Consider the following 27,062-nt stretch of genomic DNA (forward strand, 5'->3'; position numbering starts at 1 on the left):
AAATGCATACATCAGGATGTCTCTTTATCAATTACATTTATTCAAGTTTGCTGATGACACCACTCTCATGGGCCAAATCAAAAGTGATGATGAAACTGCAAATAGGAGGGAGGTTGAAAATCTGGCTGATTGGTGCCATTGCAACAACCTTTTACTCACTGTCAGCAAGACCAAGGAGCTGACCATTGACTTCAGGAGGAGGAATCCAGAGATCCATGAGCCAGTCCTCACCAGAGGTGGAGACTGTCAGCAACTTTAAACTCCCCAGTGTTACTATTTCAGAGGACATATCCTGGGTCCTGCACGCAAGTACAATTATGAAGAAAGCATGATAGGGCCTCTACTTCCTTAGGAGTTTGCGTAGATTTGGGATGACATCTAAAACTTCGACAAACTTCTGTAGATATGCAATGGAGAGTATATTGACTGGCTGCATCTCAGCCTGGTATGGAAACACCAGAGCCTTTGAATGGAAAACCATGCAAGGATATGTCTCAGTCTGTCACGGCTAAAGCTGTCCCCACCATTGAGGTGCATGAGGTGTTGTCACAGGAAAGCAGCATCCATCATCAGGGACCCCCATCAATCTGGACATGCTCTTTTCTCGCTGCTGCCATCGGGAAGAAGGTACAGGAGCCCCTGGACTCACACTACCAGGTTCAGGAACAGTTATTAACACTCAACCAAAAGGCTCCTGAACCAAAGGGAATAACTTCACTTGCCTCATCATTGAGATGTTCCCACAACCTATGGACTCACTTTCAAGGACTCTTCATCCTCTTCATCACATATTCCTGATAGTTATTGCTTATTTATTTATTATTATTTGTTTTTCTTTTATATTTGCACAGTTTGTTTCTCTTGCACACTGCTTGAATGCCCAGATGATGCCATCTCCCATTGATTCCATTATGGCTATTACTCCATAATTATTGAGTATGCCTGCAAAAAATGAATCTTCAGGTTGTATATAGTGACACATATGCACTTTGATAATATATTTACTTTGAACTTTGGAAGTGAGGGAATAGGAATCTCTGTTAGGTCTCCCCAGGTGGCCAAAGAAAGACCCTTAAATATAAATCTCTGATCCTCCCTTTGATATCAGTTCCACCATAGTTCTTTGTGTTGGGGAGAAGGGGTGGGTATTGTAAATGAGGGTACACCAGACAGGTGCCAAGAATATCTGCTTTGGAGAGCTCTCCATATCTCCATCTGCTGGTGAATGGAACAATTACAGAATAATCAACAGCACAGTATAACAGGAAACAGAAGAAATTCTGCAGATGCTGGAAATCCAGAGCAACACGCACAAAATGATGGAGGAACTTATAGGGCAGGCAGCATCTATGGAGGCAAATGAACAGTCAACATTTTGGGTCAGGACTCTTTACCTGGACTCGAAAGGAAGGAGGAAGAAACATTTCGGATTCTCCTTCCTTCCTCTCCAGTGCTGATGATGGGTCTTGGCCCATGATGAGTACTGTAAACAGAGCCGGTGCAGACAGACAATAAGCATATGGGGAAAGAAGGGAGAAAAATTGAGGTATAAATGAAAAAGAAAAAAGCACCAAACAAAAACATTCAGAGATAAGAAAGAGAATTGGTTTACTCTGGACAATGACACGAACCAGGGTTTTGTTAAGTTAACCAATAAGATTTGATGCAATTGATTCAATGGTTATTTCTGGTAAAGTTTAAAACTAAAAATGTGTGGTTACTTAGAAAATTAAACTCAATTAAAATTGAAGAAATCTGATGAACTGCATTTAATGCAAGGCACACACAAATGTATTGTTAGTGAAAAGTAATAGCTATATTTGTCAATATTATTGCAACAAGTAGATTTCAATTACAAGTTGTGTACCTGCTCAAAATAGTCCCTTATAGGTCCATGACTTAAAAGTGGCAATAAATATAAGCACATTGTTCCTGAGGAGTGGCTTCGAGTGTACAGGTCACCCTGCTGCTGTTCTAGGTCTAAACGTTTATCCTATAATAGGGAGGACATCTTAATGAAGCTTCATTTCAAATGATCACCATGCTCTGTTCTGGAATAGTCAGTACTTTGAGACGCTTTCCCGTTGTACAAGCTTTTGCCTGGTGTATTTGCACAGTTGGGTCTTCCTACCTAACAGAGTGGAGTGAAGATTTAACAGACTGATTTCAGAGAGAGTTCCGGTTTGCCACATGAAGAGAGGGTGAGTAGACTGGATAGGGATGCTGTGGAGTTCAGAAGGAAGAGTTTGATCAAAATAGAACAGGATTCTTAAAGGGCTCAGGATGGCGAATGCAGGGAAAATGTTTCCTCTGTTTGAAGAATTAATTAATTAATCTATTTATTTATTGACTAATTGATTGAGATACATCGTGGAATAGGCCCTTCGAGCCATGCTGTCCAGCAAACCCCAATTTAAGCAACACACATAAAAGTTGCTGGTGAACACAGCAGGCCAGGCCCCGATTTAACCTTAGCCTAATCACAGGACAATTTACAATGGCAATTAACCTACCGATCGGTACACCTTTGGACTGTGGAGGGAATCCGGAGCACCCGGGAGAAACCTACGCGATCACGGGAAAAACGTACAAACTCATTACAGGCAGCGGCAGGAAATGAACCTGGGTTGTCTGTACCGTAAAGCGTTGTGCTAAGCAAAACGCGACCGTGCCATGCAGAGGATACAGTTACAGAGTAAGGAGGAGACTACTCTTAGTGTAAGAGAAACTTCTTCCCAGAGTGGGTGGAGAATTTTTGAAATTCTCTACTGTGTACATCCAAGTTCAGCCACTATGAATATTTAAAACTCGGACTGACGTACACTTAGTGGCCATATTAGACACAGGAACCCAGTGTGGTCTTCTGTTGCTGTGGTCCATCCACTTCAAGGTTTGACGTGTTGTGAACCTGAATTTAGAGGTGCTGTTCTGCACACCACTGCTGTAACGCGTGGTTATTTGAGTTACTGTCGCCTTCCTGTAGGCTTGAACCAGTCTGGCCATTCTCCTCTGAGCTCTCTCATTAACAAGGCATTTTCATCCACAGAACTGCTGCTCACTGGATGATTTTTTTGCTTTTTGCACCATTCCCTGTAAACTCTAAGCGACTTTTGTGTGTGAAAATCCCAGGAGATCAGCAGTTTCTGCGATACTCAAACCACCCCATCTGGCACCAACAATCATTCAGCGGCCAAAGTCACTTAGATCCCCATTCTGATGTTTGGCCTGAACAACAGCTGAACTCTTGACGATGCCTGCACGCTTTTATGCATTGAGTTGCTATCACATGATTGGCTGATTAGATATTTGCATTAACAAGCAGGTGAACGGGTTAATAAAGTTGCCACTGAGTGTATTTCTGCTATGCTAAAGGAATGATGGATTATGGGCAGTTGTCCAGCAAATATCACTGAAGTGGAAAGTCATCCACAATCTTGAGGAATTGTGGAATGACAAAAGGACTATTCTCCTGACTGCTGCTTTCACAGCTTACTTTCTTAATAGCCCTCATAAAACTATAAGCATGTCTGCTCCCGGATTTTCCAACATTGAGTAACACAACAGGTTGTCACTTGGAAAGAACTTCTGTCATTTATGGAACAACCTACAAAAGTACATTAAGTCTTCCACATTGAAAGTATGGAAGGAATTTGAAATGGAGAAAATTCACTGACAAGAACATCATTGTGAATTTTTGCTCAGTGAACTAGGTGGTAATACAGCTATCAGCCATTGGAGCTGGACTCTGTAAAAATAATGATGAATGAAAAAAAAACGCTGGTAAGGGGACACGAGGGATTCTGCAGATACTGGCAATCTGGAGAAACACACACAAAATACTTGAGGAACTCAGCAGGTCAGGCAGCACCAATGGAGGAAAATGAACAGTCAATGCTTCGGACTAAGATCCTTCATCAGGACTGGAAAGATTGAGGGCTGGAAGAAAAATAAAAGAGTAGGGGTGGGGAGAAGCACAAGCTGAAAGGTGATGAGGGGGGGAAGACAGGAGGGTGGGGGGTGGAAGTGAATGATGTGAGAAGCTGGGAAGTGATAGGTGGAAGAAGGAGTCTGATAGGAGAGGGCAGTAGACCATAGAGCAAAGGGAAGCAGGTGGCAAACCAGAGGGAGGAAGGGGAAGCTGATGGGTAGGTTGAAGGCAGGTAGAGATAACATTTCAAGTCAATGATTCTTCATCAGAAATAACTTCACGGCAATGAAGTGCCTTTACTTCCTCCCAAAACATAGGCGACACGGTAGAGTAGTGGTTAGCACAACGCTTTACAATACCAGCAATCTGGGTTCAATTCCCCACACTGCCAGTTCTCCCCGTGACTGTGTAGGTTTCGTCCAGATGCTACGGTTTCCTCCCACAGTCCAAAGACCTACCAGTTAGTAGGTTAATTCTTCACGGTAAATTATTCCCTGATTAGACTGGGGTTAACTCAGGGGACTTGGCTCCAGGGCTGTAAGGGGCTATTCCATGCTGTATCTCAATAAATAAATAATTTTTAAAAATTGTTGGTACTGACAACTTGTATCCAGGGCTTCTGCAGTCCACATAAGGAATCACCCTCTTAAAAAGACTTTGATATTTAACAATTTTGCAGGATATTGTATCTAGGGGTGGCGGGGTGCAATACGTCTCTGCCAAAGGAGGTGTAAGGCACTCCATCCCTCTGCTGGCCTGCAGGTCACCCTTTGGCAAGGTGTAGCACCTGTTTAGCCCTCCTCAGCCAGGGTCATGTGAAGCCATGGGGACAGGTCGGGGGTGGTGCACATCACAAGTCCTGGTTTGCAACCACTGACGCCAGGCAGACAATTTCTGAAGGGTATTGATAATGGGTGTAGGCAGGAGGGGTGGTCACCCGCCTAGATATGACACCGCCCAGCAGAAGGCAAAGGCAAACGACCTCTGTAGAAAAACTTGCCAAGAACAACCATGGTCATGGAAAGACCATGATCGTTCACATCATACAACGAGGCACATAACGAATGAACGAACAAAATTGTATCTAACTTGTATTAGGTGGCATCCGTTAGTCTCACGAGACCATGCCTTGGAAGGTCTCCAGGGCGCAGGCCTGGGCAAGGTTGAATGGAAGACCGGCAGCTGCCCATGCAGCATGTCTCTCCTCTCCACGCCACTAATGTTGTCCAAGGGAAGGGCAAGGGCCGATCCAGCTTGGCACCGGTGTTGTTGCAGGAGTTGCCAGAACGAGGTTGAAAACAACGTCGGACTGTCTTAGGGACTCCAGCTCCGGATTTGTCCTCAGGGTTTACTCCCGAAGCCTTTCCCATGAGTGGGTATGGCCACAAAGCAGTGGAGGTTTGAAATCAGAGTTTTCCCTCTCTTAGATGGACTGCCTTCCCAGGCTGACAAGCTCCATCTACCCGAACTAACTCGTATTACCACAGAATACTCATGCTTAATGCAAAAATTATATTTTACATTGTGCATGCCAAGTTTTAGATTTCTGAAGCCTTTGTCAGGCTAATTAGCAGATGAATTAAAGCTAGTGGCCTCTTTTCTTCCAGCAACTGCAATGTCTTAAAGGTAAGGATTAGGTCTAAATTTTAACATAAATTGCGTCTTAGCTTCTAATATAGGCTACATTCATTGTGCTCAGTAATAAGTGCATCACATCCCAATTATCTGATAAATACAAGAGATTCCGCAGATGCTGGAGATCTTGAGCAGCAGACACAAAATGCTGGAGGAACTCAGCAGGACTGGCAGCCTCCATGGAAAGCATAAACAACCGACGTTTTGAGCTGAGGCTCTTCTTGGTCTGGAACATTAACGATCGTCTGATGTACATTTGAACACATCAGGAAGTGTGATTTGCTGAAGACTGAAAACTTTTTCTATCTGAATTATATGGATACTTTACTGAGAGAACCCTCTATATAAGAACATAAGAAATAGGAGCAGGAGTAGGCCGCCATTAAATAAGATCATGGCTGATCTGGCCACGGACTCATCTCCACCTACCTGCCTTTTCCCCATAACCCTTAATTCCCCTACTATACTTTGCCATAAAATAATCTTTACATCTCAAAATATTCCATGTCCTGAATCAATGGCCCTTGAGAATATTCTTTCTTAAGCAAAAATCACAGTCAAGTTTTAGAAATTCTCAAATATTCAGACACATAGCAAAGAAAGAAATGATCACATTTTTAGTGAAATTTTATTACAAAACTCCATAAAAACATAAATATTTTTCTCACAGCTGGGTGAAAAACTTTTACAGTATTTTTGCACAGAATTGCATAAAGTTCAAAGTAACCACAGTACTCCAACAATTCTGATTATTTAAACTGTGCATTGCTTTTTTTTTGCAAAAGGCAAAAATATCAACAAATTTGCAAGATAATTGTAAATAAATTAGAACTTTTGCTTTAAAAAAAATTCTACTAAGGTTGCAATTGAAAGCACCATTGTTAATTTAGTGGTACCAGGAAGCTCAACAATAATATTGTGAAAGTACTATACTGAATGATACTCTAAAAAGAATGACACAGATTAGGGTCAGTCTCTCTCAATTATGGCACACAGGCTGTAAGTGAACAAAGTGGAACTTCATCTTCAATAATAATGACCACCAGTTCTAAAAAGACCTATCGGTTTGATAAATAAATAAAATACCTTCAATTCCTGCCATGCACTGATGTAATTATTATCCCTTCTCTCAAAATAGTCCAATTGTTTCTGTCTCTACAGATTTAAATATTTATTTTAAGAGTATGATTTAATAATTAACAGCAACACGCTTTCACCGTTCTTTAAAAAGAATAGCACCATTGAATTACTTAAAGGCCAACACTTCTTGAAACCAGCCGGTATAGGGCTCACTACAATGGCATCTTGGCTGCAGTAGTTTTAGTTCAGCACAGTGTGTTTTCATTAAAGGCCATCCATTGATCTAAATGAGGTAAAATAAATAAGCTGGGAAAATTCACTTCACCTATCTTTCCAATGCCACTGCACCCTTGCAAACCCATCCTGCTCTCTGCCCTCATTTACACAATGTGTTAAATACCTCCTAGTGTTCAAAGCCTTTGCACAGTTCATCATACATGGCCACATTTTACAGGGCAATTAAAAGGCTCACATTGAATAAGTTTTAGACGGTAATTTCTTCCATTCTCTCATTGGCCTCCTTGATATTCTTCAGTTAGTCAAAGCTCACTGCCGCCAGGGAATCTGAGGATCCAATATGGACAAAGCTGCAAAGGTTACACTGGTCTGCTGGTGGTAAAAAAAAACAAAACTGTCTTTTACCACAATTGCTGAGTAGAATGATGCCATGCCTCGGATGTAAGTTTACAGTCTTGATAGTCTTCTCCAGTCATCAGATGCAACACAAATTAAAATCTGCAGCTTGTTCATATGAAGAGTTCATTCTTTCATAGGCTCTTTTATATGTTTGACTTGGAGCATGATTTGCAACATTGCTGGCCGTAGAACTTATGACTGCAAACACCATGCTGGGGCACCAGGTAGCACCAGTTGAAATAATCCTTGCAAAAAATATCTTTTGTGGCGTCAACATAAGAAAGAGAGAAAGAGAAAGAAAATACAATGGTTAATTACTCACCCATTTTTGCAAATGTCATGCCATCCACAGATACTTGGCTGTCCCTGCCTCTCCTGAAATGTATCACAGCTGACTTTCACAGAATAGTAAGGCACAGAATGGGCCTTTGGCCTACGTTGTCGGGCCAACAGTAAGTGCACAGAACGTACTACCAGGATGGCGGTAGAGGTGAACTTTTAGGGAGATTTTGGAGTTTTAAATAGGGACGCAGCTGAAAGCACATAGAGGGCTATGTGGGAGGGAAGCATGAGCTTGATCTTGGAGTAGGTTTAAGGAGAACATGAGGGGAACCTTCTTCACTTAGAGGGTCGTGAGGGTGTGGAATAAGCTGTCTACACAAGTGGTGCATGCGAGGTCAATTTCAATGTTTAAGGGAAGTTTGGATAGATACATGAATGCTGGGTATATGGTTCTGGTGCAGGTTGATGGGAGTAGTCAGTTTAAGTGGTTTTGGCATGGAGTAGATGGGCTGAAGGGCCTGTTTCTATGCTGTACTTCTCCATGACCCTAGGTTAAACGGTTGGCACAACATCATGGGCCAAAAGGCCCGTATTGTGATGTACTAATCTATGTTCTACATAACTTATTCTATGATCAATTTAAACCCTCACCTACCCAGCCCATAATACTCCATTTTCCTTTCATCCATGTGCCAATCCAAGAGTCTTGAAAATGTCCCTAATGTAGAGCCTTTACAACCACCCCCAGGCATGCATTTCTGGCACTTACTACTCTCTGTGTAAACAAAAAATACTTCTGACATCTCCCCTAAAGCGTGCATTACTATACCGTACTTACTATTTCACTCCAAACATGTATTCATGTAATTTTCTCACTTATAGATCTTTCTGACACTGGTGTTGTCAACCTGGGGTCCATGGATTCCTTGCGTAACACCACTGGTCCATGGCATAAAAACGGTTGGGAACCCCTGCTCTGACAGTTTACCATCCTGCTGTAGAAGACGGGGTACAATTGTAGGCGCCATGCAGCAGTTGCTGGGAGAAAGGGTTAAGGAGGGGTGAACTGTGCCTATTCGATTGCCCCGGCTGGAAAGTGAAACCGTGAGGAACGTTCCCGCACATTCGGATGCACCAAGGATTATTGTGTTGTGGGGATATTCACGAGGCCAGCAAACAACCCCTTCAATGGCTTATTGCTGCAATATTTTATTGTGTACACAACTGGTTAAGTTTAAAAATAATTTTGCCGGTTGTTCTGTCATAATGCAGGAACACTGGGCTGTTTTGGAGACAGGGCCTGTTGAGATGTCGAGGTGCTGGGATGAGCAGTAGTCTTTGATTGACCATAGATCCTGGTCTTTGGGGGTTTGCTACTGCTTTTCATGGTGGGTGGTGGTGATGGGGGGGGGATGATACCTTCTTCGGGAACAAGTGGGGGGAGGGTTGATGCTTTGCTGCTGCTTGTGCGTGGGAGGGGGAAGGGGGCTTTGTGGTTCCAATGTTTTTCTGTCATTCATTCTTTGGGTTTTTTTCTTTTTCGCGGATCTCTGTGAAGAGTAAGGATTTCAGACTGTACACTGTACACATTCTCTGACATTAAATTCAACTGTTGCTTTGTGGGCCGTTGCAGAGGCTGGACTGCCAGGATAAGAAGACATGTGCAGGGGCTGTCGGGCTCTTGTCTAAGCATCAGTTGAATGCGGAAAGGGTTAGCATTGAGGCTTTGATCGAGAGTTGGATAGTGGGCCAAGAAGAGAGTATTGGGACTGTCATACTTATCTGTAGGGGATGGAGGATGTGATTATCTCTCCTGGGTCCAACATATTGATGCAATTATAAAGAAGACATGCCAGTGGCTATATTTCATTAGGAGTAAGGGGTGGTTTTGTATGTCACCAGAACCTCCAGCAATTTTCTTTTTGCTCTCTTTTTTCACTAATTATTTATTATTTTAATTTTTCTGATGGTAACTTATAGCAATATATTTAAGTATTGCACTGTCATAGTCATAACAACAGAAGTCTGGAATTTGGAAAACCAGATCAAGTAATTCTACCTTCAGGTCCACCCCCAGCACCACAGCTGATCAGAATCAGAATCAGGTCTGTGGCTGCCACAAAACAACAACTTTTATGACATCAGTGCTAATAAATCTGATTCTAATCAGCTGTGGTGCTGGAGGTGGACCGGAAGGTTGAATTACTTTTACTTGATCTGGTTTTGCAAATTCCAGACCTCTGTTGTTATGACTAACCTATCCTCAAGCTCTGTGAAGGCTTGATTCTGCGTGAGTGGTCCACTCCACCAAGGGGGTCACACCACAAAATGCACTTAACGTTGATTGGTCTAACATCAGTGCAAGTCTTCATCACCGGGGAAACCAATATGGCAAATGTGTACTTTTCTTCAGCAGGGAAGAAGCACAAGACTATCTTTTGAACTTTGTAGTAGTAACCAACCCATGAAATATAAGTACGTTCATTTAAAGAGTAATCTGAACATCTTGTATTCATCGACAAATGAGTTTCTATCAGAACTAAATACTATCAGAGTTATGGCAAAATCCATATGGTCATGTAACTTCACTTAACCACCCATTATGGTCCTTCTACTTTGAGAACCATCATGACATATAGTAGGTTTCTATAATGAGGTGTTTTACATCATGATTTTTAAAAGTGCAAACAAATCTTGCAGATTTCATAGTTATAGTCATACTTTATTGATCCCGAGGGAAATTGGTTTTTGTTACAGTTGCACCATAAATAATTAAATAGTAATAAAACCATAAACAGTTAAATAGTAATATGTAAATTATGCCAGGAAATAAGTCCAAGACCAGCCTATTGGCTCAGGGTGTCTGACCCTCCAAGGGAGGAGTTGTAAAGTTTGATGGCCACAGGCAGGAATGACTTCCTATGACGCTCCGTGTTGCATCTCGGTGGAATGAGTCTCTGGCTGAATGTACTCCTGTGCCCACCCAGTACATTATGTAGTGGATGGGAGACATTGTCCAAAATGGCATGCAACTTGGACAGCATCCTCTTTTCAGACACCACCGTGAGAGAGTCCAGTTCCATCCCCACAACATCACTGGCCTTACGAATGAGTTTGTTGATTCTGTTGGTGTCTGCTACCCTCAGCCTGCTGCCCCAGCACACATTTATTTCCAAAAGGACCACAAGAACAAAGATCAATACAGCACAGTACAGGCCCTTTGGTCCATGATGGGTGCTGACCCCCTTATCTTAGAAAGGATGTACTGACACTGGAGAGGGTTCAAAGGAGGTTCATGAATATGACTCCAGGATTGAATGGCTTGTCATATGAAGAGCGTTCGATGTCTCTGGGGCTGTATTCACTGGGATTCTGAAGAATGAGAGGTGACCTCATTGAAACCTATTGAATGGTGAAAGGCCTTGATAGAGTGGATGTGGAGAGGATGTTTCCTGTGGTGGAGAGTCTAGGACCAGAGGACACAGCAACAGAATAGAGGGGTGTCCTTTCAGAGCGGAGTTGAGGATGTGTTTCTTTAGCCAGAGAGTGGTGAATCCCTGGAATTCATTGCCACAGGCGGCTGTGAAGGCCAAGTCTTTATGTATATTTAAGACAGAGGTTGATAGATTCTAGATTGGATACAGGAGAAGGCAGGAGATTGGGGCTGAGAGGAAAAGTGTATCAGCCATCATGAATGGTGGAATTGACTGAATGGGCCAAATGGCCTAATTCTGCTCCTATATCTTACGGTCTTTAATCTACTCTAAGATCAATCTACCCCTTCCCTCCCTCCTTTTTTATCTGTTAAAAAAGACGTTCTTTGTGTTCTCACCTTTCTTTTCAGGTACCGGGCAGAAATGTGTGTTGCAGGCTTCTGTTGAGGCTGGTTTTTGGTGCAGAAGGCAACCTGAGGTTGGCTGGCCATATGCAAGACAGTGCACTGCACGGGCTCGCACCCCTCCGCCACAGCTAACCGAGCACTAGAAAACAAAAATCAGCTTGTTACTAGGTTTTGGTAGGTAAAAATAAAACATGTTAAAGGTATCATGTCATGAAAATCAAAAGACTAAAGATGCTGTAAAAGAAAACAGAAAACGGACTGATTTCAGCATTTTTTGTGTATTATTATAACTCCTGTTTTTTAGATACGGGTAGGAGATAGATATTCGTATTCATATTAGAGGTGATCTGCCCTTTGGACAAATAAACATTAAAATTAAAAAAAATGTATAACTGAACACAGAATTAACTTTTAAAGCACAATCCAGTGGATTGGCTCTGCAGCCTACAGTCAAGCACTGAACTAAACTGAACATTCCTAGACTGTTTCAATGACTCTGTGGGTTTGATGCTTATATTCTGTGTTTCTCGCTCGTTTGCGTGATTTGTTCTTTTTTTTTGTGTTTTGGGTATTTGAATGCTTCCATGGTGTTTTCAGTTTCATGGCTGTCTGTGCAAAGACGAATCACAGCGTTGTATATATTGCATACATTATATTCTATATATATTGTATATATTTGATAATAAATGTACTTTGAACTTCGATAATTGTCATCCAACCAAATAACTCATAGAAGAATTCAAAGCTGAAATGCTGGAAACAGTCAAGAGAGGCAGAATCTGCAGAAAGAGAAACAGCACCAATTTTTCTGGTTGAAAGCCCTTTGTCAGAACTAAGAAGGAGAAAAATTAGTTTTTAGTTTCAGAGAAGGTATGGAAACAAGTGATATGACAAGGATAATCTCTATGGTTGGGCAATACGCAATTGCTTAAGGGGTGGCATTGGGGTCTAGCGATCAGCAATCCAGGTTCGGTTCTGCTGTAGTCCGTAAGTAGTTTGCTGGCTCTTCCCGCGGCGGCACGGGATTCCTCCGAGTGCACCGGTTTCTGCCCGCTGTCCAAAGACACAAGGGTTGGGGTTGGTGAGTCGTGGGCATGCTCTGTTGGTACCAGAAGCGTGGTGAAATTTGCAGGCCGCCCCCCAGCACATCCTGGGACTGTGTTGGTTGCTGTTGCAAGTGACTTTTTTTACCGTACGTCTGATGTATCCGTGACAAGAAAAGCTAAGCTAGTCCAGTAACCTAATCTAAGTGAACAAAGGAATTCATCAATTTTATCACCTTTGACATCAACATCTGCCCTACCGTCAAATTCACATGGAGTATTTTTGACATTTCTCTTCATCTCTGTCTCTACCTTAAGAGATAAATTCATCAGCGTTATATGCTTTGTCACACGATGTGGCCAAACATGGTCCTTCATCTGTCTTTGATCTGATCGTTACCTGTGGGGAAGAACCTCTCAACCCCCCCCCACTTCATGCTGTTGTTCTTATTGTTTTCTCTATCCAAGACCATGATTGTTCTTGGCAAATTTTCCTACATATGTGGTTTGGCATCGCCTTCTTCTGGGCGGCGTCTTTACAAGATGGGTGACCCCAGCCATTATCAATATTCTTCAGAGATTGCCTGCCTGGCGTCAGTGGTCGCATAACCAGGACTTGTGATATGCACCAGTTGCTCACACGACCATCCACCATCTGCTCCATTGGCTTCATGTGACCCTTATTGGGGGAGCTAAGCAGGTGCTAGACTTTGCCCAAGGTTGACTTGCAGGCTAGCGGAGGGAAGGAGTGCCTTACACCTCCTTTGGTAGAGATGTATCTCCACTTCGCCAACTGCAGGAGGCAAACTATCCACTGATATTTGCTATAAACCCACTGATTCCCACATTCCAAACACGTAAGGTTAGGATTAGTAGGCTGTGGGCAGGCTAGCGTTGGAAGCATGACGATACTTGCAGGCTTTGCTGATGTGATTTGATGCAAACATCACATTCCACTTTATGTCTTGATGTATGTGTGGCAAATAAAGCTAATCTTTAATCTTTCAATCTAACCTGCACGTCTTCGGAAGATGGGAGGAAATCAGAACACTTGGAGGAAACCCACATGGTAGTGGGGAGAACATACAAACTCCTTACAGACAGCAGCAGCAGAAATGGAGCCCCAAATCTTACACCTGGCACTGTACAGCATTACTCTTAACTGCTACGCTGCCACGCTGGTCCTACGTTGGCAAGACCAAGCGGAGAGTGGGCAACTGTTTTGCAGGGTGCATACCCACTGTCTGCAATGGCCGTCCCGTGCTCCCAGTGGCAGGCCAGCTCAATTCCCCTTCCCATTCCTACACCGTTCTGGCCATCCTTGGCTGTCTCCACTGGCAGGCCGAGGCCCAACACAGGCCAGAGAAGCAACACTTCATATTCTGCCTAGACGGCCTCCAAGCTAGGGGCATGAACATTGAGTTCACAGTGTTAGTTCCTGCGGTGGGAATACTAAATGGTCATGACAAGTGGACATTTAGTTACCAGTCAATTAATCTTAGTTGGTGTAAATCTATCTAATCTCAGCTGAGTGAGGACATAGCAATAAAAGCCTGACACAAATAAATTGGGGATTCATCACTACGACTAATTTTGGAACTGGCTAACCAGTGAATTCAGGAAAACACAGACTAGAGAAGATCTGCAGATGCTGGAAATCCAAAGCAACACACACGATCCTGATGAAGGGACTCGGCCTAAAGCACTGACTGTTTACTCTTTTCCATGGATGCTGCCTGGCCTGCTGAGTTCCTCCAGCATTTTGTGTGTGAACTCAGTAAACCAATTCAGTTTTTTTTAATTACTTCAGAGCCCTCAGTATTCAGTATGCATCTCTGTAAAACCCTGGTGAGGCTACACTCGGAATATTGTGTTCAGTTCTGGTCACTTCCTTATAGGAAGACTGTGGAAGTTTTAGGGAGGGTGCAGAGCAGATCTCCCACAATGCCCCTGGACAAGGGGGCATTCTTCATGAGGTTCTGCTGGGAGAACAGGGAGGGCTTTTCTTTTTGGGGCAAAGGATGAGAGGTGACCTGGTAGAGGTATACAAGATGTTAAGAGTGGATAACCAGAGACATTTTCCCAGGGCAGAAATGGTTAATATGAGGCAGGCGTAATTTTAAGGTGATTGGAGGGAAGTGTAGGGAAGATGTCAGAGGTAATTTCTTTACACATGGAGTAATGGGTGCGTGGAACACCCTGCCAGGGATGGTGGGAGGGGCAGATACACTGGAAACATTTAAGGAACCCTAAGAGAGGCACACGGATGATAGAAAAATGGAGGACTATGTTGTGGGGAAAAATTAGATTGATCTTACAGTAGGTAAAAGGTTGGCACAATATTTGGGCTGAAGGGTCTGTACTGCGCTGTAATGTTCCACATTTGATACTGATGGCAGTGAGGGACAGTGACAGGTGTTCTTTCACTGGCAGCAGCTAACAGAGGCACCTGCTGATCCTGGTATAGGACTTGCTGATCGAGTAACCCAACTGGTCCTTGCCAGTGGGTTTAACTCACCCGTAGTTAAGCACTGCCCCTCATGGTGTGCTTGACTCACTGATCCCTGCACTCCCCCTACTGGTGAGAGTCACTCCCTGACCACAGTACTGATCCTTGCTGGCAATTCGCTGACCCCTCATATTGTGACTTCCCGATACTTCCAAAATTAAACGTGTCCAATTCGGTGGCTTTTGGTACCTTGCAGTTCAGAAACCTATTCACAACTGAGATGGATATCTTTGGAGAAAGCAGTAAAATATGGTAGCCTTAAATCTCATCTATACTGGTTAGCATAACACCACTATAGCGTCAGTGACCCAGGTTCAGTGATGCTGCTGTCTGTAAGCCTGCTATTCCGATGACTGCGTGGGTTTCCCCTGGTGTCCTCCCACATTCCAGGTTAGCTTGGGGGTGTATGGGGTGTCAGGGAGGGGTAGCCTCTGGTGGGGGAAACATGTCGCGTCCTTTTCAAGGCAGTTTGTCCACCTTTGGTCCCCACCTGGCACTCAGCTCTCACCTGTGGCTCCTTGTAGCTGTTTGCATGCAACAGCGGCCACACCCCGAGCAACGGCTTCAACAAGCCGGCTAAAGCAGGTGAGGGTAGCCGACGGGTCTCAAACTCTTGGTGAGATAGAGAGTTGTCTATCCCAGCATGTGAAGACAGACTCCGGCGGATTGAGCGGATGAGACCAATGGAAGGTCCAACGGTCAAGAAGGCGGTCTCTGCAAGTGTCGTGGAACGTGTAGAGCAGGACAAGACACAGAAGACGTCCTGGTCATCCACTGTGCCTAGTCCCATCTGCAGCCATCTCAACTCTGTCTTGCCACTGGATCCAGATGGGAATTGGGAAGAGAGAGTGAGGCAGACGCTGCGCAACTCTCCCTCACTTAAATCAATATCACGCAGTAGTCTCGACACCATCATAATGGTGTCAAGGTCCTCATTGACGACGATGGACAAACAAAAAGGTTAGCTTAGTAAGCCTGGGCACTGAAAGCATGGCGATATTTGCAGGCTGCCCCCAGCACAACCTTGGACAGTGTTGCTTATTGATGGAAGGAACACATTTCACTGTCTGTTTTGATGTACGTGCGATAGATGAAGCAAATTTTTAATTACATTTGCCTGAATATTTAAAAATAGAATCTCTGGAAGAGCTCTTCTCCTTAAATTCATGTTTTAGTTCTATGTAAGATGATGAAACTAAAGCTGTCACCCTTCCATTTGGTTCCTGATTAAGACACGGTAGCTCAGTGGTCAGTACAAAGCTTTACAGTGCAGGTAACCTGGGTTCAGTTCCCACCATTGCCCTATAAGAAGTGTGCACGTTCTTCCCATGACCACGTGGGTTTCCTCCGGGTGCTCCGGTTTCCTCCCGCAGTTCAAAGACTTACCGGTTGGTAGGTTTATTTGTCATTGTAAATTGTCCTGTGATTAGGCCAGGGTTAAATCGGGGGATTGCTGGGTGGCGTGACTCGAAGGACTGGAAGGACTGGAAGGACTACTCCAGGCTGTATCTCAAAAAATAAAAAGACGGAACAATTGTCTGAATAAATTCCTGAACAAACGAACAGGGAGGTGAGTGCAACACTTCACAGCAGCCAGTTGGGTTCAGATTGGGGTTCAATTCCCACTGTAAGGAGTATGTACGTTCTCCTTGTGGACCTGTGGGTTACCTCTGGGGCCCCAGTTTCCTTCTACATTCCAAAGAAGCATGGTCAGTGTTAGAGAGTTGTGGGGTGCTATGTTGGTGCTAGAAGCAAGGCGATACTTATGGACTGCCCAGTACAGTCCTTGCTGATTTGATTTAATACAAATGACGCATTTCACTGTATGTCTCGATGTCCACATGACAAATGAATCAAATGAATAGCGGAGGGAAGAGAAGATGGCGGTGCGACACAGTGCGCGCGGCCGTTCCAAATGAATATTGATATGTGTAACTAGGGGGCCGTGCGCAATCCGGATTTGATGGGGACAGCTGTGAGAAGTGCGGAGGAACATCTGGAGTAACTTCTGAAATGCCTGCTTCGCTGCCGCTGCTACTGTGCGATCGAGAATCTCTGGAGACAAAGGCCCCAAGTCCTTGGCTTTGCCTATTGCCTGTTGCCGGGGCCGGGGCCGGGGCCGGGGTCGAAGCGCTTGGCAGAGATGATGCTCGGTGCTCGGTGTCGAAGAGGTGGGCGGAGGCTCGGAGTTTTTCGGACAGACTTGGAGTCGGACTGTGGTCGGATGCTTCCGGGATGCTGCATCGGCAAGTTGGCGGCGCTGGAGGTTTACCGTCTGCGTGAGATGATGGGACTTTCGAAAGACTTTGAGACTTTTACCATGCCATGATCTGTTCTTATCAAATTACGGTATTGCTTTGCACTGTTGTAACTATATGTTATAATTATGTGGATTTTGTTAGTTTTTAAGTCGGTTTGTCATGTGTTTTCGTGATACCATTCTGGAAAAATATTTTTATCATTTCTTAATGCATGCATTACTAAATGACAATGAAAGGGGACTGCGTGTCCTCATAAGCATAAAATATTAAATATGACATTATTGCAATGTTACTGGACACGTCCCTACCTGAGACCAGGGTGAGGCATACCAACTTGTCAGTGCGTTGCTGAAAACAGCCTCGTGCGATGGCTTGGGACATGCTCGGAGAACGCAGGCTCTCTCCAGCTCCAGGTTAGGTTTTGGCAAGTGGTTACACCTTTTGTAAGCAAACTCTTTGTACTTTCCAGAATTATCCTTGTCCGCACACTTCAAGTGTCTCTTCTGAATTCCTTTACCGCAAGTTACGGAACACTGGAAAATAAAAGGGCAGGAAAAAAAACTAAGCTCCTGGATGATAAGACCATAAGGCATACGAGCAGTATTAGGCCATTCAGCCCATCAAGTCTACTTCACCATTCTATCATGACTGAGATACTGTATTACTCCAATGGGGTTGATCATTCTCCTGTCTTCTCCCCATAACCTTTGACATCCTGACTAATCAAGGACCTATCAACCTCCACTTTAAATATTTCTGATGACTCAGCCTCCACAGCCGTCCGTGGCAATGAACTGCACAGAATCATCACCTTGCTGGTACATTTATGATCTTCCGATTAAAACAGGGCAAGGAGGCAACCTCAGCAAGACTGGACATAGAGAGCAGCTGCCACACGGGGAGGTTAAAGCAGGGTGTCAGCTATTCAGACAGCCTGCATGGAAGGGAATAAACAGCTGACGTTTTGGGCCGAGATCCTTCATCAGGACTGGAAGAACATTCAGTGAGGGGGCAGAAGCCAGAATAAGATGGTCAGCGAAGGGAAGAAGTACAAGCTGGCAGGTGATAGGTGAAACTAGGTGAGGGGGGAAGGTGGGGAGCTGGGAGGGGACATGTGGAAGAGGTGAAGGGCCGAAAAAGATTGCGCTTGTTCCAAGCTAATCATGAGCTTCTGGGATGCAGATAGATAAACAGTCAACATTATTACATATTGGAAAAAATAATCATCAAAAATGGCAGGTGAGTTTCATGCAGCAACTAGTATACTGGTAGGTGGCTGCAGAGGATTATAGATTCAGCCAACTTCATCATGAGCACAAACTTCCCCACCACTGAGGATATCTTCAAGGGGTAGTGACTCAAAAAGGAGGCATCTATCGTTAGGAACATTCACCATTTGGGACATACCCTCATCTATCATTAGGGACATTTGCCATTTGGGACATACCGTCTTCAAAGAATCTGGGAGGGGATAGGTGGAAGAGGTAAAGGACTGAAGATGATATCTAATGGAAGAGGGCAATGGACCATGGAAGAAAGGGAAGGAAGAGGGGAACCGAGGGAGGTGGTGGGTAGCTGAGGGGAAGAGAAGGGGTAAGAGGATAACCAGAATGGGGAATTTGAAAAGAAGAAGGAAGGGGGGGGGCGGGAAGTTACTAAAAAATGGAGAAATTGACGTTCATGCCATCAGGTTGGAGGGTACCCAGTTTGGAATATAAGGTGTTGTTCCTCTTGCCTGAGTTTGGCCTCAACATGGCAGAGATATGATGCTGGTTAGATTTTGAGACTGGGGATCAGGGAAGAGCAAACAATCTGTCACCAGTGGAGATCTGGCTGGTGGGTGTGCAGGGAGAGTGGAATGGAACACTGGGGGTTTGGCTGGGACCCTGATGTGGTGGGGAGTCAGGCTGATCTTGACAGCAGCGAGGAGGGAGAAGGTCATTGCAGCACGGCTGGGGCAGATGACAGATGGAGATAACTTGGCTAACTCACTTGACAAGTGCCCTAGCTCGGTGCTGAACTAGAGAGGCCATGTTGTTCCAGGAATGCCTGCTTGAAAGGTCTTCCTAAGGAAACATGGTCCATGTTTAATTCTCAAGAGAACAATGCACAGAAAACAATCTCTTTCCATGAACCTCTGAGAAAGAAATTTTAACAGGTTTTAAGGCTCATATTCCCAAGTCTCAGGTGAAGTCGTCAAGTGGGCACAAAATAGACACTGTCATAATAATAAGTTTGTTAAAAATGATTTAACTGCATAATGCTGAAAACAAAAGGCGCTTCACTCTTTATACTGAATTATTCATTGGTTATCCATTATTTTCTATTATGGTTTGATCCATGCATAAATTTGCAATCTTTTCAGGGTGGATACTGTACCTCAGTCCACGTAGATATAAACCACTGCATTTTGCGATGTTTATGACAACGCTTCAGCAGGCACGTTTCTTGGGTCTTGGGCTTTGGTTGGGCTTTGCAAGCGCTGCCGTGTAGAATCTGTGTGCCCGGCGTAGGATGTGTGCTCTTACAGACAACACTCCTCTTCCTCCATCCTTTCCCGCATGTTCGCGAACACTGGAGAGAAAGCAATATGTGAAACAAATGGCCGTGCCGGCCCAGAAATCATAACTTCAGAGATCTCATGCCCACAGTGAGGAACAAAGTCTTAGGAGATGCTCCTTCTGCAATGGATGTCACACACGCTGCACACGTAACCATAACCACAGAACAGACTGCAAGTCTGACTGGTTGCATTGCCACCTGCTCAATGCACGGGATTGGGAGAAACTGCAGAGGGCTGGAGACTAATACACTTACAGGTTTAGTATATAAAACCTTGGATTCAGTTCATTCAATTCACAGTATCTCATAGTTAGCCACACTTATCCCTGAGATTATTATTGCATATTTCAGTCCATGTCTGAATATACAACTCAATATAAAATCCTCTAATTCTGATTGTAATCTGCTACTGGTTATGTTCTGCATCTGTACTGGGTCTACTAAGATCTTTAGTGTTGGTAAAGCTATTCAGAATTTCTTCATAAAACCTGTCACAACGGTTCAGATCTTGCTCAGGGCTTTGATGAGTACCTCAGACCAGGCTCCCACGCTCCACGCAGGTGGACAGTTACGAGTGTTGCACGCTTGCTTCCGAGTTGGCGCCGGAAACGGGCAGAGCATCTGGTGCACGTCTTCCAGCTTATTGTAAGCCACTCTTCGAGTGCAGCGGACCTGCCTGTGCTGGTCACCTCTTCCACACGTTCGACTGCATTCTCCCCAGTCACCAACAGCCCAGCTGTGAAAAGATCCAAGCATAAATTGGACTGGAGGATTGAAACCGACAGCGGTCAGAAACCTGGAATGCAAGGTAATGTCTGCTTTTATGCCACGTAATCTTGTTTTTGAAAAGAATGAAGCACGTTAGGCAGAATAAACTAATTTATTTTAGTTTGCATGACTCTCATTCTTCACAGTCACCTTGCTTTTGTCCCACTCAGTCTGAGGTATATCAGAGGAATAGAGGTATATATTTCTGCTCACTCTTTGTTCCTATGCCTTATGGTATACCGAAGTTTTAAGTTTAAATACTATCCTCCTGATTGATTATAAAGTAATGAAACATTGAGTTGATTTAAGACCATAAGACATAGGAGCAGAATTAGGCCATTCAGCCCTTTGAGTCTTTTTCCTCATGGGTGATACATTATCCCTCTCATTCTTATTCTCCGGCCCTTTTCCTGCAACCATTGATGCTTAATGCTAACCAGGAACCTATCAAACTCTGTTTTAAATATACCCAATGACTTGGCCTCCACAGCCACCTATGGCAAGAATTCCATAGACTCAGCATGCTCTGGCGAAAGAAATTCCTCCTCATCTCTGTCGTAAAGGGACGTCTCTATATTCTAAGTGTGTGCCCTCTGGTCCTAGACTTCTCCACTGGAGAACACATCCTCTCCATGTCCATTCTATCTAGGGTTTTCAAAATTCGATAGGTTTCAATGAGGTTCCCCCCTCGTTACTTTAAAGTTGAAAAGCCCAGAAGCTTGCTCAAATACAACAAATGGATTTTTAAAGTTTCAAAGTACATTCATTATCAAAGAATGTATAAATTATACAACCTTGAGATTTGTTAGCTTACAGGCAGCCACAAAGCCAACACGAAAAGACGGAGAGAAAAAAAATTCTTACTTCATAGTCACTTGAAACGTGTCGTGAACTGAAAATAAAATATATTTGACACCGTAACAATTTTATGTGAACATTGGTTTAAGTGACACACACAAAACGCTGGAGGAACTCAGCAGGTCACCGTGCATGGTGTAGTATTTAGCAGTAACTAATTAATAATTTATATAAAATCAGTCCCAGTGAATTGAGATTTACAAGCAATATCATATTTACAAAACTATTCAATAAGAGAAAATGGCTTTTAACCCTATACACTGGATGGACACCATGCCACGGTATGGTGAGAGCCTCTCAACTCTCTATGGTTTTTCTGATATTGCCTTGCAAGGTTCTATAGCCCAGACTGTTGAATATATTCAAACACTGGCTTTGTAATTCTGGTTCAAAAAGACTCTGCATTTCAATTGGGATCTAAAAAAGTTGATCTGCAGACATAAAATGATTGATGCAGCAAGTGGGACACATCCATCTGTGGAGTTGTCAACCAGCTCACCGAGCTTTGCAAGTCCAGATCTCCTCAGCACCTCATGCTCTTCCAAGAGAACTCCTCAAACCCTCTCGTATGATCAGATGGACTCCTGACCTCAGAATCTACCTTACGGTCTTATGATCTTGTACTTTATTGTTTAACTGCACTGGACTTTCTCTGTACCTTTCACACTGTATTCTGTAAATATTCTACCTCAAGGCACTGAATGATGATTTCATCTGTATGAACAGTATGCTAGACAAGCTTATCACTGTCAAGAGAAAATCTGCAGATGCTGGAAATCCAAGCAACACACACACACAAAATGCTGGAGGAACTCAGCAGGCCAGGCAGCATCTATGGAAATAAGTACAGTCGACGTTTCAGGCCAAGAATTGTATCTTGGTATAATCAATTTACAATAAATAATACTAATTTATTCTTAAAGTATTGTCATCTGAAAGTAAGATTTTGCCAGAATAATGCAGTAAGGTGAATAGTGCCTTTCATTTGCATGTTGAGAGGGTGCTCGGAGAGAGGGTTATTATACAGATCGCTGGACTTGTTTCAGTCTCCCCAGTGACCATCGGTAAGGAGTTGCTCCCATCATCCTGCGCCCAGCTACCCATCTTGTGTGGGTGCAGCAGGTCACTTGCTGACAGCCAGTTGGCTCACAGCTCAGGAGAAAATGAGAGCAAAGAACTCAGACTGTAACTCAAACCATCACCGAGACAACCAGAAGAATGTCTGTCAGCACTAGTGCATGTTACCCCAGCAGTTATTTGGTGGACCTATTCTCTCAAATTATAAATAGAGCTTATTAACTCGACAACATGTGTCATAACCTGGGCACAAACTCTTTCAGTTAATTCCCCCTCAGCCATGGTAAATAGTAAACATTGCCTTTAATCCTGAATTAAATTCAGGAATCATATCTTGGGGAAACAAGTGTTCCTTTCTGCTGCCTTAAGAGAGCGGACTTGGCTAAAAGCCAAAGATCACAGACTGCATATGAGAACGGTCAAAGATATCAGTTACAGAAAATGGTACTTACTGGATGGCTAAAGAACTGTTTAAATGCCAGTGTGCATCACTAATAAGGCAAACCATGGGAATGATGTCACCTCCTATAAAGAAGTTCTCTGCGTGACTAAATAATTTTTTTGTACCTACAAGTTTTGCAGACACTGCAGTTTCACTGGCTGGTATCTGCTCTGTCCTCATGTGAGAATGCAACTTACAAAAATACAACTATTGTTGCATGTACCACAGAAATATCAACGATTATAAACAAGGACATTGTATCAAACGTTACAAACACTGATTAATATTCTTATGGTTGATCCTATCAACTATGTCAGTACAAAAAGTGCAGGTCATTCCTCTCCCTTAGTAATCTGATATTTAAGTCATTGAAAATAATCCCCCCACCCACAAAAATTAAATTATAGGCATAACTTTTTCATTAGCTTTGAATATATCGCATTGTGAATGCTAGAACTTTGTTTTCTTTTCCCTTTAGTTTATCAACATTTGTTTCTGAATAGACACAGGGAAAAAGGGTTATGTATGGGTTGGAGTATTCCTGTCCACTTTAAACAGAGCACCTCAGTGATGGCCTGTCACAACAAAGTACATGCAGCTTTGGCTTCGCACAATACATGGCTCCAATGCTGATTAAGCATGCAGTATGCATAATGGTCTTGATTTTTGCATGATGACAAAAGTGAGGTTCAGCTGCCCCATACCACACCAGCAGCTCAGGCTCTGAGTCAATTGAATCCAATTCTTCACGCAGGACACTCCATTTCTAATACGTAAGTACATATATATATACATTGTCCAAGGGAAGGGCAAGGGCCAATACAGCTTGGCACCAGTATCGTCGCAGGAGTTGCCAGGACGAGGTTGAAGGCAACATCGGACTGCCTTAGGGACTCCAGCTCTGAATTTGTCCTCAGGGTTTACTCCCGAAGCCTTTCCCATGAGTGGGTATGGCCGCAAGGCAGCGGAGGTTTGAAATTAGAGTTTTCCCTCTCTTAGGTGGACTGCCTTCCCAGGCTGACGAACTCCACCTACCCGAAGCACTGGTTTTAAGGCTCCAGGACCCGCGTTCGCCCCTTCTCCTGTCAGTAGAAACAGTTCAGCCAGGCTTAGAGGCTAAGCCACACAAGAAGGCCAGGAGTTGGACTTGGTTATCAGGCACGGGGAAAGCATTCTCAGAAACCTTAAGAGTGTACCACAGCTGGCTGACTAGAGCAAAGACTGAGAAACAACAGCTCGCGAGGCAGCAGGTTCACAAGTAATCCCACGTCTTTATGTGCAAGGTTCCAACGTTTATCAGAAATCTTCATTTGAGTATGAGTGGTTTACTGCTGCATGATTACTATGGGAACTAAATGCATAAAAAAAACATCATTGGGCATTTTAGTTTTTTTCAATGGGTGTGCAGCAGATTTTTTTGATATCACTTACAAAGTCCACTGGTCAGCAGACGGTGTGGGCCATTTATACAAAAACATGACTTAATGCGGTGGGTGCTTGCCTGGGGAGGCGGTCGAGGCAGGGATGTTTAAGGAACTCTTAGACAGGCACATGGATGACAGAAAAATGGAGGGCCACGTAGAAGGGATGGGTTAGATCAAGGGTTCCTACTCTGGGGTCCATGGACCCCTTGGTTAATGACATAAAAAAGGTTGGGAACCCCTGGGTTAGATTGATCTTAGAGCAGGTTAAAAGGTCAGCACATGACTGTGGGCTGAAGTCACTGTAATGTGCTGTAGTGCTCTACGGTGTATTCTATGAGCATTGGTTTAGTGTTCACCAAGAATGGTCTGATCTTAGCCAATCCACTTCTACTTGGTCCAGATCATTTATGTATTATCCTGCAGGTAGGTCAACCAAAATGCACCTTCCTTGGCATTTAGTCCCACAACCAGGAACCATTAACGTTCTTGAGGGCCCGTCATGTGTCAACCTGATTATCTTCCCACACGTTCCAGTTACTTTTTGACAACTGCACTGCTCTTGATGATGCCTCCTCTGCTGCCTATTTTCCCTCCCTATTAGTGTTCCCCTCCATTAATGATGCCTACCCATCATACTCCTGATCCTACACAAGACACTCTGCAGATGCAAATGCTGAAAAAAATGGATCAACACGCACAAATCACCCATCATCGTGGTTCTTGCCCAACTCCTAACCTCCCCTTCCTTTTCCAGTCCTGAAGAAGGATCTCGACCTGAACCGTCGACTGTTCAGATGCTACCTGACCTCCAGCATTTTGTGTGTGCTGATCCCAAAATCAGTCTTCCTCACCGTCCCCCACCCACACCCCACCACCAACCCCCTCCACTGCATGCTGCTGATAGGCTACCTGACATCCCCCACCAGATCGACAATGATGGGTCTAGCAGAAGAAAGGGCTTGCTTTGCCTGAAGCATGTAAAGCCTCCTGTTGTGCACAAATCCAAGGGGTATGTGTAAGCTGAACTGTGAATGACAGGAAACCTGGATCCCTACATTATTGGTTTTTTATAATATAAATTTCCCAATAATCTCTAAATATCACTTGACGCCAGTTGTTTGCAATGATGTCATATGTTCCAAGGTCCGTTGTTTAACTTTGGCGTTCTCCGAAAAGTGTGGAGGGTTAGCAGCTACTGCTAGACAGAGGAGTTGTGGGATGGCTTTGCCACCAGGACGTGCCCTCTTCTCATTGCTACTATCTGGGAGGAGGTACAGGAACCTGAAGACACATACTCAATGTTTAATGAACAGCTTCTTCCCTTCCGCCATCAGATTTGTAAATGGTCCACGAACCTATAAAAACTATCTGCCTCAATATTTTTGATCTCTTTTTGCACTATAGTGTGCACTGTACTACCTTCCTTGTGCACTTTAACCAGCTACACTGCTCCGAATTGCTGCTTTCACAAACGATGAACAAACCAAGTAACCTCCCACTCTCCTGGATCCACTAATCTGTTTTGGTCTTGACTCACCAATATCATTCCCAGCCCATCCCATCCCACTAATCTCACCCACAACTTGACTGACTGTAGCACCTTGCTGCGCGCTCACCATGGGACAACTCTTGAAGAACAAAAACTAATCAAGAAAATAGCTGGGGTTCCCTTTGTTTATTCGGGGCACTATGTCGCATAATTGGTACTGGAGACTGTTGCTAAACAGTTTCTAACTGGCATCAATTGCATGTACTTGTGTGGTGTTTATTGTGCCTAGAGTGAACCGTCTTTAATAGAATCAGAATTATTATCACTGGCATGTGACGTGAAATTTGTTAACTTAGAAGCAGCAGTTCAATGCAATACATCATCTAGAAGAGAAAAAGAAATAGATAAAATAAAAAAATATTATTATTTGTGCGTGTTTGTGTTCAAAAATCAGTGATTTGTTTTGCTCGCTGCGGTGTCAAGCATTTAGGCTTAGAGACGCCAGAAACGGCTGGGAGTGAAAATGAAACAATTTCACTACTTCAACAAGTTAGGAACTATGAAGAATCTGGCAACGTCAACAATCATCTTGAATGTTACAATGAAAATGAAGAATTTGAGGATGTAATCATCAAAAGCATTGTTTGTAGGCAGTCCTGTGCTGAACTAATACACCGTTATATACTACTGTAGTAGTATTGGTAGTGTTCTAATTCGTTCTGTATTTTATTTAAATACATAATTTGTTACTCAGTTAAATGGTAGTTTGAATTTTTTATACCTTTTAAACTATTTCCATGAAACTTCGGGTAATTGGGGCACCAGCTTAATCGGGCTAAAATGTGCCGGTCCTGATGTGTCCCAGTTTACCGAAGTCCATTGTATATATACTTCTTATTCTAATATGTATTGTCCTGTATTGCAGCCACAAAACAAGTTTCATGACATATGCCCAGGATAATAAACCTGATTCTGATTCAAGCAAGATTGTAGGCAAGAAATATTGATGGAGTGGATGGGGGATCAATAAGCAGATTGAAGGGTCTTGGAAGATTCAAGGTAGTGAGAGTGCAGCAAGGCAGTCAGTTAAGTTGTGAGTGAGTTTAGTGCGATGGGATGGGCTGGGAATGATATTGGTGAGTCAGGAACACGAGTTGAGGGTCCAGGAGAGTGAGTGGTTGCTAGGTTGGTTCACCATGGAGGCAGCAATTCAGAGGAGTGAAGCTG

General features: G+C 43.7%; 1 protein-coding gene across 1 annotated transcript in view; it reads right to left on the reverse strand.

The window, feature by feature from the left end:
- Window positions 1-6,419: 6,419 nt before the first annotated feature.
- The window catches only part of LOC140212316 (A disintegrin and metalloproteinase with thrombospondin motifs 16), a 201,243-nt gene continuing 180,600 nt past the window's right edge, over window positions 6,420-27,062 (reverse strand). Inside the window, exons 19-23 of the mRNA XM_072283017.1 lie at window positions 20,309-20,513; window positions 19,595-19,789; window positions 17,524-17,748; window positions 11,394-11,541; window positions 6,420-7,538 (exon numbers count right to left, since the gene is read on the reverse strand). Coding sequence (XP_072139118.1) covers window positions 7,423-7,538; window positions 11,394-11,541; window positions 17,524-17,748; window positions 19,595-19,789; window positions 20,309-20,513 — 889 coding nt within the window. The 3' untranslated portion in view covers window positions 6,420-7,422. The remainder of the gene's footprint in view (window positions 7,539-11,393; window positions 11,542-17,523; window positions 17,749-19,594; window positions 19,790-20,308; window positions 20,514-27,062) is intronic.

This window comes from Mobula birostris, chromosome 19, assembly GCF_030028105.1.
Source record: "Mobula birostris isolate sMobBir1 chromosome 19, sMobBir1.hap1, whole genome shotgun sequence".
NCBI lineage: Eukaryota > Metazoa > Chordata > Chondrichthyes > Myliobatiformes > Myliobatidae > Mobula > Mobula birostris.